The 17,409-nt window shown below is 47.3% G+C and overlaps 1 protein-coding gene and 1 long non-coding RNA gene across 3 annotated transcripts; one reads left to right on the forward strand and one right to left on the reverse strand.

Annotated features, from left to right (window-relative positions):
• Window positions 1–741: 741 nt before the first annotated feature.
• Window positions 742–14,775, reverse strand: Mettl2a (methyltransferase like 2A). 2 transcript variants are annotated; one of them, XM_005402241.2, is made up of 9 exons: window positions 14,591–14,775; window positions 14,312–14,403; window positions 13,357–13,712; window positions 12,355–12,404; window positions 9,404–9,464; window positions 7,614–7,753; window positions 5,207–5,313; window positions 2,738–2,803; window positions 1,087–1,824 (listed from the first exon to the last, which is right to left on the reverse strand). In XM_005402241.2, the coding sequence occupies exons 1-9, from the start codon at window positions 14,698–14,700 to the stop codon at window positions 1,640–1,642; spliced, it is 1,167 nt and encodes a 388-aa protein (XP_005402298.1). In that variant the 5' UTR covers window positions 14,701–14,775; the 3' UTR covers window positions 1,087–1,639. The 2 variants fall into 2 exon arrangements, with proteins under 2 accessions (XP_005402299.1, XP_005402298.1); XM_005402242.2 differs by lacking the exon at window positions 14,312–14,403 and having other exon boundaries at window positions 742–1,824; window positions 14,591–14,684.
• On the forward strand, window positions 14,705–17,041 carry LOC106146418. The gene is made up of 2 exons (XR_001230839.1): window positions 14,705–14,791; window positions 16,880–17,041. It is a non-coding gene; the product is annotated as an uncharacterized LOC106146418 (long non-coding RNA).
• Window positions 17,042–17,409: the final 368 nt, after the last annotated feature.

The raw sequence follows: 17,409 nt of genomic DNA on the forward strand, positions 1-17,409 counted from the left end.
GGCCCCAAACTTTTAAACTTCTCAAGTTGACACAATGTAGCAACCATTACCCTGTGATCTTGCTTTTCTGAGAGTCTCACTAAATCCTTAAAGTGCCCAGACTGGGCCTGAATTGGGATCCACCAGCCTCAGCATCCGTAAGTGCTGGGATTACGGGTAAGTGCCACCATGTCCAGATATCCCTGAGTCTTAAGTTTTCTTTTCTCTTTTCATTATGGAAAGTATCCCTACTTTCTTAAATTTGAGTTATTTGAAAAAAACGCTTATCTTACCATATTTTCACACTTAGGTGAAACAATGAAAAACAATGAGGCAATTAGAATATTTATTTACTTTTTGTTTTTTTGAGACAGTCTTACTCTGTAATTTAGGCTGGTCTTGAACTCACTATGCAGCCCAGGCTGGCCTCAAACTTGTGATCTTCCTGCCTCAGCTTCCTGAGTGCTGTGCTTATAGGTGTGCACCATGATGGCCATTTACACACCCTTTTGATACTTCAGACACACACGAGACGGGGAGCAATGTGTGAAAACGCCAGAGAACCAGAATTTAAAATGGAGATCACAGTATTTATTTAATAAGGAGACCACATTTTTTTTTTTTTTTTTGAGACCACATTTTGAAGCTTGTTTTAGGGGAAGCACCCTAAGACAGAGGTTTCCTCCCAATGTGCTTTCTCCCGACTGACTGGGATCTTTAGTAATCTTTTTGGTATGAATTATAACTGCAAAGCCAAGATACTGGATTTTGAAAATAATTTAATGAAACTTAATAGCAAAGGGACACTTGTACCTAACAACCTCACCCAGAATAAATCTTTTTGTGCGCTAGAGATGAAACTCCAGTGCCTCGCACACACTAAGCACAGGCTGGCCCTTTTTTCTTTTTTTTTTTATGGTACTGGGGACTAAACCCGAGGCCCTTGTACTGAACTATGTCCTCGCCCTTTTTCTGTATTTATTTATTTTGAGCCAGGGTCTTCCCAAGTTGTAAAGCTGCCTAGCCTGGGCAACCTGTGATCCTCCTTACTTAGCTGCCCAGGGTGTTAGGGTTACAGGTGGGCACCGCCAACACTTGACAAGTCTGTTTTTAAATTCCTAGGTATAAAATTCCATTTATTAAAAAATTCATTCAGTTACAAAATGACAAGACGGAGAACTCAAACAACTTGCAAAAAGTTTACGTCAGGGCCGGGGATACAGCTCAGAGACGCCGCGCCTGCCCGGCAAGCACAGGTCCTGAGTTTGATTCCCAGTGCCAGAAGAAGAGAAAGTTTACAATAATGTCAATGGGCTTCACAAATTAGACAAAACTGTTTATCTTTTTAATAAGTACATTTTCCTAGGTTCAGGGTTAAAATTTTTCTCTTTGCTGTTCTGGGGTCAGAACCTCGGGGCTCGCATGTGCTAGGCTGAGCTGCACCCCAGTCCTTGTATGAATTCTTTTTGAGACAGGATCTTGCTATGCAGCCCGGCCTCGCCTCGAACTTCCAGGGATCGTCGTGCCTCAGCCTGCGGAGCTCCGGGATTACGGGCGTGGGCCATACGCCTGGCCCGTTTGAATCCTTGAACTGTCCAGCGTTAACAATGCACCATTTATAGATGTTCTTTTTATGAAACCCGAACACAAAGAGCCCGAGTCACGTCAGGAGCAGGCGGCTCCCTGCCTCCCAGGTGGGACTGGGCGGAAGAGGCTTTCGGTATTTGCACTGAATCCAGACTCGGTACATTGTCAGCTGTTTCCCTCGGTTCACCTGCAGTCGGCGATCCGCCAGGTTCTGCACCTTCTCCAGGCCCGCGCTAGTGAAAAGCGTGTCCAGCTCATCTGGTTTGGAAAGAGAAGACGTGTATCTGTTTTTCCACGAAGAAAAGGCATTTCGTCAACTACCTCTCCCGCTGCCAGGGGGTGTGGGAGAGGCTGCCACTATGCACTGTAAGTGGTCTTAGCGGAGCCGCTCAGCGACGCACGCGGTGGAGCCTTGGCAACAGCAAGCTACCGCTGGGCTGGGGGGACTTTCACAGCGTGGCCTGGAATCCAAGATTTTATTTCTTGTTTTTTTTTGTTGTTGTTGTTTTTTTCCGGTACCAGGAATCAAACTCACGACCTCACGCATGCCAGGAAGGCGCTGTGCCACTGAGCTAAATCCCCAGCACCCCCAAGATTTTATTTCTTATTTTTTAGTGAAGTTTCATATATACCTTTTCCTTTTTCTTACAATACCGAGGATTGATGGTAAACAAGGGCTTTATATTCCTATTCTTTTTATAAAACAACAAAAAACTGCAAACAAAAATTTCCGTATTTGTGAAAGCAACTTTTCAGGGGCGTCGTCACTTTAGGCAAAGGCCCAAGGTAGTGACTCCACGCAGACCCTGGGAGCGGAGTGTTCACGGAGCACCGGTGGAGGACAGGTCGCGCCGCAGAGGGGGCCGTTCCGGGCTCCCCGCTCTAACGCAGCGGTGCCGGAGGCACAGCCTGGAGTGCAGGCAGACCAGCCTGAACGGGGAGGAGCCCCGCGAGACCCGCAGGTTCCCACGATGGATAAAGCAGGAGAGGGGAGAAAGCAAAGCCGTGAGCTGAAGGCCAGCGCGAGCAGTGAATGTGGAAGTGCGGGGACCCGCAGGAGGCGGGCTGCCGGAAGGGCAGGTGGGGCCGATGACTCCTTGTGACACACACAAGACCACGTGACCTGGTCACGTGGGGCCCTTTGGCATAAATGAAGATCACGTTTTCATACCTTGAGTGAAGAAGTAAACTCTGGTGCCGTCACCTCTTACATAGAAATTCCCAGACAGACACTGACCTGCAGAGTGACAGCATGGAAGTCAGGGCAACTTTAAAGCATGTCTTTGCATTTCCTCACTTGTCAAGTTGCGTCAAGATACGGACTTCTCGGGTGGAGGGCGGGCTCTGGTACTGGTGACGCTCAGTACCCTGCAGGAGCCTGCAGCTCCTCTCTTAAGAGGGAATGGTGCTTTGGACAAGAGCAGCTATATGGGAACAACCGACTTCAATGTCAGGTAACATGTGGAAAACAACTTGTTTTATTATCCCACTCCTGGGCTGACTTAATGGCATAAACTTTGCTAAAACAAATGACAACAACAAAGCAACAAACAAAACTCTGTAACAACAAAAAAAAAGCAAAATAAAAAAAGCCCACAAGCCACACAGCTGCTAAGTCCAACACAGTCCCATGACGCTTTGGTGAAGCTTCCCTGGGATGTCTTTCTGTGTTCACACACACACACATACACACACACACACACACTTTTTTTTTGGGGGGGGGTCTCTTTGACACAGGGTCTCGCTACGCAGTAGAGGCTGGCCTTGAGCTCACTTTGTAGCCCAGGCTGGTCTCGAACCCACAACAATCCTCCTGCCTCAGCCTCCCAAGTGCTGGGATTACAGGTGTGTGCCACTATGCCCGTTTTTTTTTTTTTTTTTAAGTCTTTTCACACATGCACATGTAACTCATTGTCTTCATCATGGGCACACCTTTTCACCTGCCAACCCTCCTGCCCTAACAACTTGGCATGTAATCCGTTTATATACTTCTGAAGGTCTACATAATTACACATATATATTTATTTTCTCCCAGGGACTATTACTCACGGGGGTAAGTTAAAATAATCATTTGCACATTGCTTTTCTCACTTGGAATAAAGCATGGAAAATCCTCCAAGATCAGTGGTATGGGGGCCACACTAGGTGTATTTAAAATACGCCTCTATTCAGAGCCCTTAACTTTGTTTCCAAGATTTTGCTTAAACATATATATTATGTGCCTCCAAACCAAACCATGTTGAATGATTGCCCCAAAGATCTGTTGGACTGAACAATGTCAGGCCATGGCATCGGACACACGCCTGTAAACACTGCATTGTTTCTCTGGTGTGAGAAACTGAAAGTGTAAATAAGGACCAAAATGTACAACAGGTACTGTGAAATGGGAAGAAAATTACAGGGGAGGGGAACTAGCCAGGGGGAGGGGAAAGGGAGGGAAAAGAAAAAAATGAGAGAAGGAAAAAGTGGAAACAAAGCTTCTGTAAATAAGGACAGGAAGAAGGACTGAAGGGAGGGGAGGGGGATGGGAAAAACAATGTATCATGTACAGGTTCAAATTTCCTATGATGAATGTGACCATTATGTATACCTAGAATGTACCAATAAACTTTAATTAATTTAAAAAGAATAGCTGGGCATGGTGGTGCACCCTTGTAATCCTAGCACTTGGGAGGCTGAGGCAGGAGGACCACTGTTAGCTCGAGGCCAGTCTAGGCTATATAAGCAAGTTCAAGGCCAGCCTGCACTATACAGTAAGACCCTGTCTCAAAAACCAAACCAAACCAAACCAAACCAAACCAAACCAAACCAAACCAAACCAAACCAAACCACAAAAAAAACCCAAAAGGCCATGGCGGAGGCAGGTATGGTAGTATATACCTGTAACCCCAGCACTCCGGAGGCTGTGGTAGAGGGATCTCAAGTTTGAGCCCAGCCAGAGCTACTTAGTGAGACCTTGTCTCAAAAAGAAAAAAAGAAAAAACAAAAAACAAAACGTAAAAAAGGCTGGGCATGTAGGTCAATGTGAAGGCTGTGAGTTCATCCCCAGGACAGAAGTGGGGAGAAAAAGGCCATCGCAATTTTGTATTTCCACCAGGAGATGTGCACCTCTTTCTTTGAACTGACAGGAAAAGTGACGCAGAATCACCCTTTCTATCGTCCTTGAGGTCTCATTTCCTGGCCATTTAGATGTGCTCTTGCATGAACTGTTCTTGGAGTGGGCCACTGAGCTTTCTTTCCCTGGTCAATTTCATGACAACTCTTTGGAAAGACAACAGTGTGTGTTTTATCCAGTGAAAACATCTCTTCAATCTGCCACTCGTCTTTCAGTTTTTTCCCCTGCTGGGGGCCGAAGCCTGGGCTTTACCCATTGCCCTTTTGTTTACTTCTTTAGCGCGCCAGGAATGGAACCCTGGGCCTTGCACATGCGGGGCACGTGGTCCGCCGGTAAGCTACACCCCAGTCCTCTTCTAACTTTTTAATGGCATCTTTTGTCATACTGCATTTAAAATGACTTATGTAATCACGTCTTTCTGAAAGTAGCACTTCTAAAGTTAACTGTCTTTCCTTGCTGTTGTCTTTTTCTATTGACCTAAATGCTGATGACAATATCGTCGTTTTGCTTAGCGTGGCGAAATACCTTTCTTAAACCGAAGCTGCGCCATGTCGTACCGGCCGTAATCCCGCAGCAGCATCAACCCTCCGGGCTTCAGGAGCCGGCTCAGCCTGTTTATGGCCTTCTGCATCCTGTGGGACAGCACAGAAGGTTAGGTCTCCTCAGGTACAGCGCTCCTTCTCACTGCAGCACAGCCCCCCCGAAACAAAAGCACTTCCTAACCCTGACACACCAGCCCCGAGACCAGAGCGCCCTGCCCTTGCTGCAGTCAGGAGAGGCCCAACACGACCTGCTCTGGGAGCGTTACTGCTCCGGCTCACTTCCTTCTGGTCCTGCGATCACACCAGGGCTCTGGGAGCCCCAGTCATTCTGTACGGGGACTGCTAGCGACTCACCTGCTGCCCCACTGGATCCGAGCGTCCGGTGCGGACTGCTTCGCTCCCAGAATGCTGGGATTACAGGCAGGCGCTACCAGGCCTGGTTTCAACGAATTTGCAACTAGGGGCTAGGGATTTAGCTCAGCGACAAAGCGCTTGCCTGGCAAGCGCAAGGTCGTGAGTTCGGTTCCCGGTACCGGAGAAAAACCAAAAAAAAAAAAACCAAAAAAAAAAAACACAAAACGAATTTGCAACTTAGGTGGGGATGCAATTGGCATGCAAATGAATACTGCTTGGAGTGCTTCACGTGACTGCACTTTCCAGGGGCACTGCTAGGTCCTGAACTGGAGCATTCCCCAAAGGAAGTACGTGGCCTGGCCCCCAGCATGGCGCTACTGGGATGAGGTAGAACTCTGAAGAGGCGGGCCGAGCGGGGTCGCTAGGCCCTGCGCGGGCACTGGAGGGGCCCGCGGGCTCTTCCTCCCTCCCTGCCTCCTGGCCACGACACAGCGCACTCCCCCCACAGCGTGCTGCTTTGCTGCAGGCCTCAGAGCTATGGGGCCAAGTCACTGTAGGGCGTAGCTTGGAAATCGAAAGTCAGAATACGCGTTTTCTCTTTACCAGTTGATTGCTTCAGGCATTACTTTATAGTGACAGGAGGCTAATATACGCAGTTTTTTTCAAAAATCACGATACAGGATTAAGCACTGATACATTTGGGAGTAAGCACGCTACACACTTTCAGAAATATTTTAGGTGTCATAACATCCCGTTAGCTTGGACGACTGATGTTACCCCAGAGAAGTAGGCCAGACAACTGGGTCGGCCGCCTCGAGCTCCAGCGCGGTGCAGCCAGGAGCGGTCCTGGGCGTCTGCAGTCACGTGGTCTGATTCCCCGATACCTGCTTATCTCGATCTCTGACACTAACCACTTCAGAACCTTTGCCCGACATTCACGAAGTAGACAGCTGGTTTTTTCCCCCTCCGAGACAGGGTCTCACTATCCAGGCTGGCCTCAAACTGGTGGCAATACTCTTGCCTCAGAGTACAGATTTTGAAGTCTCTCAGGAACTACGCTAATCCCAGCGTTTTGGTGTGTGGCATATCCAGACCATGGTACGAGTCAAGCCCCTTACCTCTGACTCACGTAATGTCAAGGGATTGTTTAGGATTGGTCAATGGTGTCGAAATCTCTGATTCTACTGCCCTGAGACAGTTTCACGGACATGTACACGAGGTCTGAGGTTTGTCTGTCCTTTCCTTTTTAAAAAAGAGATAAGGTGTCTTTACATCGTCCAGGCTGGCCTCATGCAACCTTCCTGCCTCAGCTTCTTCAGTGGGTAGGACTGCAGGTGTGTGCCAGCGCACCTTGGTTTTCTTCGTGTGTGCCATGCACTGACCCCAGGGCTCCACATCTAAGCAAGCCCCTCTCTGAGCTACACCCCCAGGGCCCTGCACATAGGTTTTAATGATGTCTTCCAAGGTGCATCGTCTGACTTCCCTCTGATCGAAACCTGATTTTGTGGAATTCTGTACCCAGCCTTTTTTTCTTTCTCTGAGACAGGGTCTTGCTATGTAGCTCAGACTTGGCCTTAAACTTGCAATGCTCCTGCTGCAGCCTCCCAAGTGCTGGGATTACACGTGTGCGCCACCATGCCTGGCTTGTACGCAGTTTCTGAAAAATTTAAGCTTCAGAAAACACCCTCATTGAACTCCAATGTAAGTTCTGTACTGTTAATAAGCTTGTTTTATTTCAAGTACTTAAAGACTAATAACGAGATACTATCCAACGACTGTAGTCCCGGCAGCTTGGAAACAGCAGGCCTCTGGATGATGACACTCTGAATTACAGATTGCTCTTCCGCCACAGCCGTGACGGGAACCACCAAGCCTCGAGGTAACTGAAACCAGAGGCAGCTGTCAGGCTCGCCCGTGGCTTACTCACCTCTGTTAGAACGTAAGGGAAACGCTTTTTATTGAGACCTCTGCACTGCAAGGTCTCTGAGCAAAGATTTGTTTCTGTTAGGCTATTAGCTGAGGGACCTAAAACTTACTTGTCTGGAACAATTGCTGAGAGAACAAATATGAGAACAATGACATCGACGCTGTCCTCAGGCACTGGGTACCGCTGATCTTCATCACAGAGATCGTGAACGAAGGCGAAACAGCGAGCCGGGTCATACTCTGGGTTTGTCTGCGGTAAGCAGAGACACGCGAGTCGGGAAATGTGAAAACACCCGGGAAAACTTCTCTTGCTTAAGTGTCACCTGCTGCTGCTTGTCGCTGAGGAACCCACTTCCAGCCACTGCAGCGCACGCTTCTCTAGGGAGACTCCGGCGTGAGAACCAGACCGAGCCGGGGAAAACCCTGCACAATCTAAGTGCTACTTTTAAAACTGAGTACTCTAACTCCTTTGATTTTCTGTTTTGTCATTATCCTGCACGGAGTCAGACCTGAGGCCTGGAGAAGGACTGGGAAAGCAAATGACCAACAAAGCATAAAACTCTCTAAGGCGGAAGACAAACTATATTTAAAAAGCATGATTTAAGACAGCTCTCAACTACAGAGTATCACAAAGAGCACAGAATTCCCCGGGAAAATCCACCTCCCCAGATGCAAAGCAGGTTAACCTAAACTTCGGTACTACACAGCTAAGGAGGGAAGCCTTGGGACTCATCTGGTCTTTTCGTTTGTTTGTCTGGGTTTTTGAGACAGGATCCCGCTATGCAGCTCAGCTTGCAGCAATCTTCCTGCCTCAGCCTCCTGAGTGCTGGAACTGCAAGCCTGTGCCGTGACCCCCTAGCCAAGCAGGTCTTGAGCTACAGTAGTAATTCACGCAGACAGAACTACCAGTTCCTGAGCCCCTGAGCCAAGGGCAGCATAGATTACGGTAACAGGTACATTTTACGGCCATCCCCTAGTCATGTCGCACTTCTCCAAAAATGTGCCTGCTCCTCACTGGCTCCAGTGGGGTCAAACAGGGCAGGCGGACTTAGAGCTAGGCTATGTCACCCAGACTCGGGACTTGGCAACTGGGCCAGTCCGTCCGGCGAGGGTCTCAGTGAGGTGGACCTGTATGCGGTTGGGAGGCGCAAGCACGTCAGGGTCAAGTGCACACGCCGTCAACCCTACTGGACAGGCGGTCTGACGGCACAATGAACACGTGGGTGCGCGGCAGTGAGAGGTCAGCTCCGGGAGCCTGAGGGTGCTGTAACAGGAGGGGGGGCCCCACCTCACCAGCACCCCTGTCCTTGGAGTGTGATACCTTTCCAGGCCTGGGCTACACAGTGATCCCCTAACTTCTATGAATTCTCCTTTAGTGCTTGAGTTTGTCTACATGTTTGTTTTTTGTAGCTTTCCCCTGACTGAGCCAAAGCACTTCCCTTTTTCTTTTTTTCTTAGGGCAGGGTCTCGCTACGTAGCCCACGCTGGCCTTGAACTCACTATGTAGCCCAGGCTGGTCTCAAACCCCCGGGAATCCTCCTGCCTCAGCCTCCTGAATGCTGGGATGACAGGCATGCGCCGTTACACCCAATCCCCAGCCTTTCTCTGAGACTGGGTTTCACTAAGTAGCTAAGTTGCGTAGGCTGCCTCAGCCTCCCACAGAAGTGGGATTACAGGCGTGCATCTCCATGCTAGGATGAATCCTCTCATTTCAATCCCTTAAAGTAAGTTCGGAGACGTCACGAACCCTGCACAGAGGTCTGTAGTTGAGTGTGTGGCTTTTTCTTCAATGAATCTTTTACTTTGAGGCCATAATACAGGAAAATAGTGACTTTGATCTTTAGAAGGCCACCTTTTCCTCCAATTACTAAAAATTACTGATAGGAGCCACTGTACTCACCTGGACCAGTTCTACAGCTGTGGAAGAAAAATCACAACAATAAACAAAGAGGCCTGGGTCACTGAAATGGGAAGAAAAGTAACAGAACAGTTAGTTGCAAACTAGACTATGTCTCCTGTCTTCATTGCGCAGCAGTCAAAATATCAAATGGCAAAAATATCGTAGCACTCATTCAAAGAAACGACTTCTTAGAACATACTATATTTTGGTCAAGAGCTTTTAAAATCTACACTCTCGTTAGGTCCTGCAGATATAACTACTATCACATTAGTTTTATCAAATGATTGATGAGTTTCAAAATAACCTTTTCTTTTTTTTTTTTTCCGGTACCGGGAACCGAACCCACGACCTCGTGCTTGCCAGGCAGGTGCTGTGCCGCTGAGCTAAATCCCCAGCCCCTCTAAATAACTTCTTCTTTGTCCGTTAAAATCTACTCTGCCTTTCAATCAGGCCTTGGCTGACGGACGATGAGAATCCTTGTGTCTTTCTTCTCCCCGAGCTACTGTGGCGTTTTCTCCGAGCTACGAACCCAGCCGGGTTTGCCCGTCTCACTGCACAGCGACGCGACAGCAGAGATTACGTCTTTCACTTATTTGTTCACCAAATACTCACTGACGGTCCATTAAGCGCTGGACGCTACCCAGACGCAGGGAGGCAAAGGGGAACAGAGAAAAACCCTAGGGCTTGTCTTACTTGTTATCCTTCGTGTGCAACACAAGTCTCAGCACGGGCAGCAATATACAAAATGTTAAGTTGGTATCAATAACTATTAAATTGGTTTCAAGGATGAAACACGTTTACTCAGAAGACATCAAAATATAAAAAAACTTGTAATTCTAGAATTTATTATTTAAAAAAAATGTTAGGAACCTCTGACAGAAAGTAACCATTAAGTTAAAAAAAGAAACTTAGAAAGGTCGCAAGGACTGCAGAGTGACACAATTAGACTGCATTAACCGGAAAGTTTTCTAGAGGTTTCTGATCTAGGACCTGAAGGAAGGAAACAACCTAGTAGAAATAGAAGGGGACGTTCTGGGAAGGTACAGAGTCAGGAAAAGACATGGAGAGCGTGACCAACTTATTGAGGGATAAATAACAAGACGTACTTCCTACGATATAATCCTGGAGAAGGCTTTGCCAATCACGGGAAACCAAATGAGATCAATTCACAGGTAGTAGAAAGCCTGTGTCAAGTCTAAGCAAGCAAATTACTTCGACTGTGAATTCTAATGAGGTGCTGAGCACAGTCATCTTAAGGGGCTCAACCTCGAACTGAAAGTGAGGTCATAGAGCCAGCTCTGTTCACAGCTTACTGTACGACTTCAGATCACACTGGATCAGGTTACTCATTTATAAAACAGACTGACAGGCTACATCCTACGTTCTTTTTCAGCTCTAAATTTTTGTGGTTCTATTAAATAGCTGGTTGCCTTGGTGGTATGTGAATAGTAATAATAAAATAGTTTGAATTAAAAAAAAAAAAAAGGCACAACCAGACTGGAGGTGTGGCTCAGTGGCAGAGAACTTTCTTAGGATGTTTCTTGCCTTACAAGATACTGGGTTCAATTCCCCAACACCACAAAACAAAAGGCACAAGCCAGCCATGGGGAAGATGCCATTTCCATTTATTTTTATCTTCATTGATACCTTTTTTTTTTTCATTGATAGTTCTTTTCTATTTTGTGACAGGATCTCACTAAAGTGCCCAGGTGGGCGTTACATGTGTGATCTTCTTGCCTCAGCCAACTGAGTTGCTGGGATTACAGATGATGTGTCCAAGGCTATAATCTTTGAAGGAAGCCTTCTTTCCATTTGATGTGGATTGCTAACAATGTACAGAATATGAAGGACCTTCATGTAGGTCAGCTTTCTGCTGGGCATGATGGAGCATGCCTGCAGTCCCAGTACTCTAGGAAGCTGAGGCAGGAGGATCACAAATTCAAGCCCAGTCTGGGCAACCTAGTGACTTAGCAAGACCTTGTCTCTAAATAAAACATAAAAAGGGGCTGGGGATGTAGCTCAGTGTGAAGGCCACAGATTTAATCCCCAATACTGTGTGTGCGTGCGTGGGAGGGGGGAGCCAGCTTTGTCACCTTTATCGCAGGAGCAATGACAGACTAGCCACTGACTTCCTCACAGAGATAGAGAGGAAAAATGGAACCACACCAGGCTTTATTATTTAAAAAACTGTGTGTGTGTGTGTGTGTGTGTGTGTGTTGCTGGGAATCAAAACTAGTGCCCTGCACACCTTATGCAACTGCTCTGCCACTGAGCTATAGCCCCAACCCCACCCCGATATTATGTATGTATGTATATATGTATGTATGTATGTACTTACGCAGTGCTGGGGACTGAATACAGGTACTTGTATGTACCAGGCAAGCACTCTACCACTGAGCTACACTCCCAGCCCTGGTAACAGGTCTTAAATCTCATTCATTTCCCTGAGAACAAAGGTAATACATGCAGCATTAAAGCCATGAAAGGATAATACAGGAATCTAAATCTCCTGTAATCCATGCTTCTTGCTGATCACTGCTGATAGTTTGATATAGTGAACATTTTCTTTTTTTTTTTTTTTAAAGTCTCACTACATAGTTTAGGCTGGCCTTGAACTCAATATGTAGCCCAGGTTGGCCTCAAGTTGGTGGTGATCCTCCTCCCTCAGCATCCCAAGCACTGGGATAATAGGTCTGTGCCATCATACCAGGCTTCAATATAGTAAAATAGTAAAAAATGTTTTTTTGTGGTTGTTTATTTTTTTGAGACAGGGTCTCACTATGTAGTTCAGGTTGGCCTCAAACTCAGTGATCTTCCTGCCTCAGCCTCCTGAGTGCTGGGATTACAGGCATGCACCACTATGCCTGGCCGATACAGTAAAAGTTTGGAAAAAATAAAACTGCTTTTCTTCTCTTCGCTGTCACATAAATTTGACAACATACTGTACTTACTTGTTAGTCTGTAAAATTGGAAAGACTGTGTTTCCCACACCACAACCAACCTGCAGATAGAAGTAAACTATTAATCGTAGAACAGAATCAACTACTAATTCCCTGAATCTATATAATCAACAACCAACAGTAATTAATCTTGTGCAATTACATTAAAGCTATAGTACTCAGGTTATTTCCTTTTTTTTGTTGTTGTAGTGCTAGGGACAGCCCCAGGAACTCAAGCGTGTGAGCTAGGTAAGCACTGTACCACTGAGCTACAGTTCTTTGTCTTGACCTCAGGGACCCTTAAGGAGACAAGCATAGAAGACAAGGTTTTCAAACCAGAGGGCAATTGGTCTAGAAAAAGACAAAAAGACATGTGCTCTCCTTATACTTTTTGAGTTCTGGCAAGTGGTCCTGTAGATAAAATATATTCTCTTTTCTTTTCTTTTTTTCTTATCTTTTTGAGACAGGGTCTCACTATGCAGTTCAGGCTGGCCTTGAACTCACTCTGTAGCCCAGGCTGGCCTCAAACTCACAGCGCTCTTTCTGCCTCAGCCTCCTGAGCGCTGGGATTATAGGTGTGTGCCACATGCCTGGCTTGAGATGAAACAGCTTCTTACTGAGCTCCATTATATGATTACGGGACAAACAAATCCAATCGAAAAGTTTAGAAAAAGAGAAGCACGACAACCTTGTTTTAAATACAGCGCTGCACGGGGTAGTAAAAACAGCAACAATTTACTGAGGGCTTACTATGTACCGGACATCGTCTTTAGCCACTTTATACACATTATCTCCATCTTAGCATTGATGAAGCTGAGGGGCTTGTGCAAGACCACACCAGAGGTGCTGTGTGCGTAACATGACAGTTTTTTTTTTTTTTTTGGTTTTTCTCCGGTACCGGGAACCGAACTCACGACCTTGAGCTTGCCGGGCAGGCGCTTTTGTCGCTGAGCTAAATCCCCAGCCCCAACATGACAGTTTAACCCCACTACCTGCACAGTAAAACGAGGTTACCTCAAGTATTCGGTAGGTGGCTGAGGATCCAGGCAGCCTATCCGCACCAATTTGCAGGTGACTCAATTTCTGAGTGACAGTCTCCCCCTCAGGAGGTGTCTGTGTTTTACGTTCCAGGCCAGTTGAAGAACATTTGGGTTCTTCTACTGTTAAACCCCGTCCATCCTTACTGTTCTGGCAGTCCGAGATTTCATCCTTTTTGTTCTCCAAGAGCAAATCCTTCAAGTGATTTTGGTTTTGGCTAGGTGCCAGCTCCGGGAATTCCGTAAAAAGCCAATGTCTATCCTTGAAAAACCCATTCTCATGGATTTTGTAGAAGTCATTCCAGTATTTATGGGCATTAACCTCATAATCAACTGCAAACATTTAAACATTTTTATTAGTTGGGTCTCAAGAACTTATTTACAGCTAATGTCAACTGTCCCGCTTCAAAGACACACTAGCACCAGTTATTAACCTCTTCTCCCGCTAATATTTAGAATCTGGTTACTTCAAATCTAGTGCCAATGCAACCTTTAAGCAAAGTGTAAATAATGCAAAAAGTACAGCCTTTAAAATGTTCACCTGGGGGCTGGGGATTTAGCTCAGCGGCACAGCGCCTGCCTGGCAAGCGCAAGGTCGTGAGTTCGATTCCCGGTACCAGCCGGGGGAAAAAAAATATTCACCTGATCACGCGGTTACCATCTACATGATTTAAATTCAATCAGCAGAACAGAGTTACTCTGCCCTCAATACAACCGCGAGAACCCCTAAAACCAAAACCAAAGCACTCCCAATGTCCCGGCGAGGTTTTGCTACAAAGCCACCCCTTTGCCTCCTCTCCTGGGCCGCTCCCCTCCGTGCTGCGCCAAGCCAGTGACAAAGGACCCTGGCGGCCGCCGCGCTCTGGGCTCTCCGGGAGGCGCGCCCCGCCCCGCGCCGGCCGTGGGTGCCCTGGAGTCCCGCCCGGGCGCACCCTGTTTCTCTTGGCACACCCGCTGGGCACTGTTCTCCCGCACTCTCCTCTCGGCCGCCGCAGCCTGCTCTTCCGTCCACTGCACGTTGTCCCTGGGAAAACCAAACGCGCGGCTCAGGGGCGTCAGCCTCGGCCGGGGGCAGTGCGCGCCGCTGCCGGGAGGACAGCACCTCGGGCGGGGTAGCTGGACCAGCGGCCGAGCTGTCCGGAGCTTGCGGAAGCGCCCAGGAGCGCGGGACGGGGGCGCGTCGCAAGTCTGGAGAGGGGCAGGGCAGTTACCAGGCATTGTGGTGGAAGACACGCGACGGATCGCTCAGGAAGCGGCTCCCGAACTGCTCTCTCTTCCCCTCCTGGGCGGCAGGGCCGCCCTCGGGGTACGCGGCAGCCATGCCACCGGAACCGGAAATGCCTTCTTTCCGTAACGCGAGAACGCCGCTGGCCACGCCCCTTCCGGAAGGTGCGGTCCGGGCGGGAAAAGAGGTAGGAAGGATAGGGCGGCGCTGGGGTCCGGCTCCCGGGTGGCGCCGGTCTCCTCCCGCAGGGCGGGTCCTGAGTCGGGAGGCGGTGTCCGGGGAAAGGGACCGAGCGGGCGGCTGCTCTCCCGGAGTCGTTTCTGCCCGAGGAGGCGCTGATGCGTGTGCGCGCTGGGAAGAAAATGGGGGAGACCCTGCGGCCAGTTTGCCTTGCGTTTCCCGGTCACCCCGGCCCGGGCTGGGTTAGCACATGTGTGTAGTTTGTGAGAACGCTTTGCAGCCGTGCATTTCCGCTGCTGCTGTTGCCACAGAAATTTAGAAGAAAGTATGCTGTTAATATAAAGTTGGTTGAGGAGACGTCCAAGAGCTGTATTGCTATGTTTATTTTATATTTTTTTGTATTGCTATATTTAGAAAAGAGGAAAGAAAGGTTTATTTCAATAGTGCAGAGCTAGGCAATGGTGCATTGGTATGCCACTGCAGGTTAATGGATTGATTTTGCAGTACTGGGGATTGAACTCAGGGCCTTTGCGTTTACCGACATGTCCACCCCTTTTAAAATGTTTTACTTGTTTTTGAGGCAGGGTCCCAGGTTGGGCTCAAATTTGTGATACCCCTGCCTTAGCCTTGCAAAGTACAGTACTGGGACGTGCACCATCGTGCTTGGCTTCATTGCACATACTTTTTTATTTATTTATTTTTGGAAACAGGGTCTGGCTATGCAGTTCAGGATGACCTGGAGCTCACTTTGTAGCCCAGGCTGGTCTTGAACTTGTAAGGATCCTCCTGCCTCAGCCTCCTGAGTGCTGTGATGACAGGCATGCGCCACCATGCCCAGCTGTACATACATTTTATAAGTAAACCTAAGGGTAAAAATGACATTACTAGCCAGGCATGGCGGCGCATTCCTGTAATCCCAGCACTTAGGAGGCTGAGGCAGGAGAATCACTGAGTTCAAGGCCAGCCTGGGCTACAAAGTGAGCTCTCAAGGACAGCCTGGACTGCATAATGAGACCCTGTCTCCAAAAACAAACAGAAGAACCCGCAGACATTACTTTTCCCACCAAAGTGGGAACAAGCTGTAAGTTCTTTCTGACTATGAAGAAAAAGACGTGAGTTTATTTAAAAGATAGTGAAAATACTTTTATCAGGCCGGGGATATGTATGGCTCAGTGGCACAGCACCTGCCTGGCAAGTGCAAGGTCCTGAGTTTGATTCCTGGTACCAAAAGAAAAAAGAAAAAAAAAAAGAAAATACTTTTGCTATTCTCATGATCTTTTGAACGTTTTGAACAAAAGCTCCTTTCCAAAAACCAGGCACAAGGCTTGCTATCATTTCTCAAGGCCAGCTCTGTGCAGATATGGTGGTTGAGTTATGTTTGTTTTTGACATGTTTCCTCCTGCAAGGGCTTTTTCCCTCTTCCTCACTAAAAGCTGTGTGTTCCCGTTCAGCACTTCCACTACGTATTCTCTTGAAGAACGCTGAATCTCTGTCTTCACTTGAAATTACTGTATTAGTTTTCATAATTGGAGCCACTCAAAACGTCCAGCCCTTGGCCCTTTTTTGTGAAACACTTTATTTTTTAAATTTTAATTTAATTTAATTTAATGTTTTTGTCTTTTTGAGATAAGGTCTCGATATGCAGTCCAGGCTGACCTTGAGCTCACTTTGTAGCCCAGGCTGGTCTCGAACTTGCAACGATCCTCTTGCCTCAGCCTCCTGAGTGCTGGGATTAGAAGCGTGTGCCACCATGCCTGACCTTGAAACATTTTTTAAAAAGTACGCTAAAAATGACTTTATACAGTTATCTTTGGCCTGTAAAACTTTTTTTTTTTTTTTTTGCCATCTTTTGATGCTTTTAATGCAAGTTTTTAGAAGTTTGGAAGAGATGGTTGTGCGTTTTCTTGTGTCAAACTTCATGCTACACTGTTTCAGAGGAGCCGAGGGTCCCTCTGGTGGTGAATACTGGTAACTTCTAGTTCAGTGGGTGGAGTGGTTTCAAAGCTAAAGGTTAATTTAAGGTCTCATTCTGGATTATTCCTTTGGGTGTTAGCCCGGGACAGAGGCAGTTAATCGTTTTATGCTTTTCTTTCAGTTCCCGTCCATGAGACTTCTGGGCTGTGTAAGCATGTGCCGTGGAGCTGAAACCTGGAAGGACCCTTGTACCCTAATTTGTTCAACTTGAGCTTTCATAGGACCTGGACAGCCTTTTAGCAGCCCTAGATAATTGTATAAACTGGTTTAACAACTTTAAAAATAGCTGTGTGTGTGTGTGTGTGTGTGTGTGTGTGTGTGTTTTTCTTACTGCAAGGTGAATGTTTATTAGAAAAGACTTAGAAGATACAGATAAAATGAAGGAAAATCCCCCACTATTCATTTAACTCATTAACACTTTGTTTTATATCCTTTAAACCTTTTTCCTCCTAATTTATATAAATAAATGTCCAGTTAAAGGAATTTCAGAACAAACTGGTGCTCTTTTTCCTTTGTGCTGAGCATGGAAGCCGGGGCCTCACACTGGCTCCATCCCAGCCCCTTTTGTTCTGTTTTGAGACCGGTGCTCACTAAGTTGTCCGGTCTGTGGCTGAGCCCGCCACCCCACCTGGGCTTTGTCGTTTTTTATTT

The sequence above is a fragment of the Chinchilla lanigera genome, unplaced genomic scaffold (assembly GCF_000276665.1).
Source record: "Chinchilla lanigera isolate Chin_1 unplaced genomic scaffold, ChiLan1.0 scaffold00077, whole genome shotgun sequence".
Lineage (NCBI taxonomy): Eukaryota > Metazoa > Chordata > Mammalia > Rodentia > Chinchillidae > Chinchilla > Chinchilla lanigera.

What these genes read in the sequence shown, in the direction of transcription:
- Mettl2a (XM_005402241.2), bottom strand. Translation starts at nt 14,700, where the DNA reads ATGGCTGCCGCGTACCCCGAGGGCGGCCCTGCCGCCCAGGAGGGGAAG. An exon ending in CCACCTACCGAATACTTGAG is followed by an intron (nt 12,405 to 13,356) that starts GTAACCTCGTTT and finishes TTCTATCTGCAG; the next exon opens with GTTGGTTGTGGTGTGGGAAA. An exon ending in CCAATTTTACAGACTAACAA is followed by an intron (nt 9,465 to 12,354) that starts GTAAGTACAGTA and finishes TTCCCATTTCAG; the next exon opens with TGACCCAGGCCTCTTTGTTT.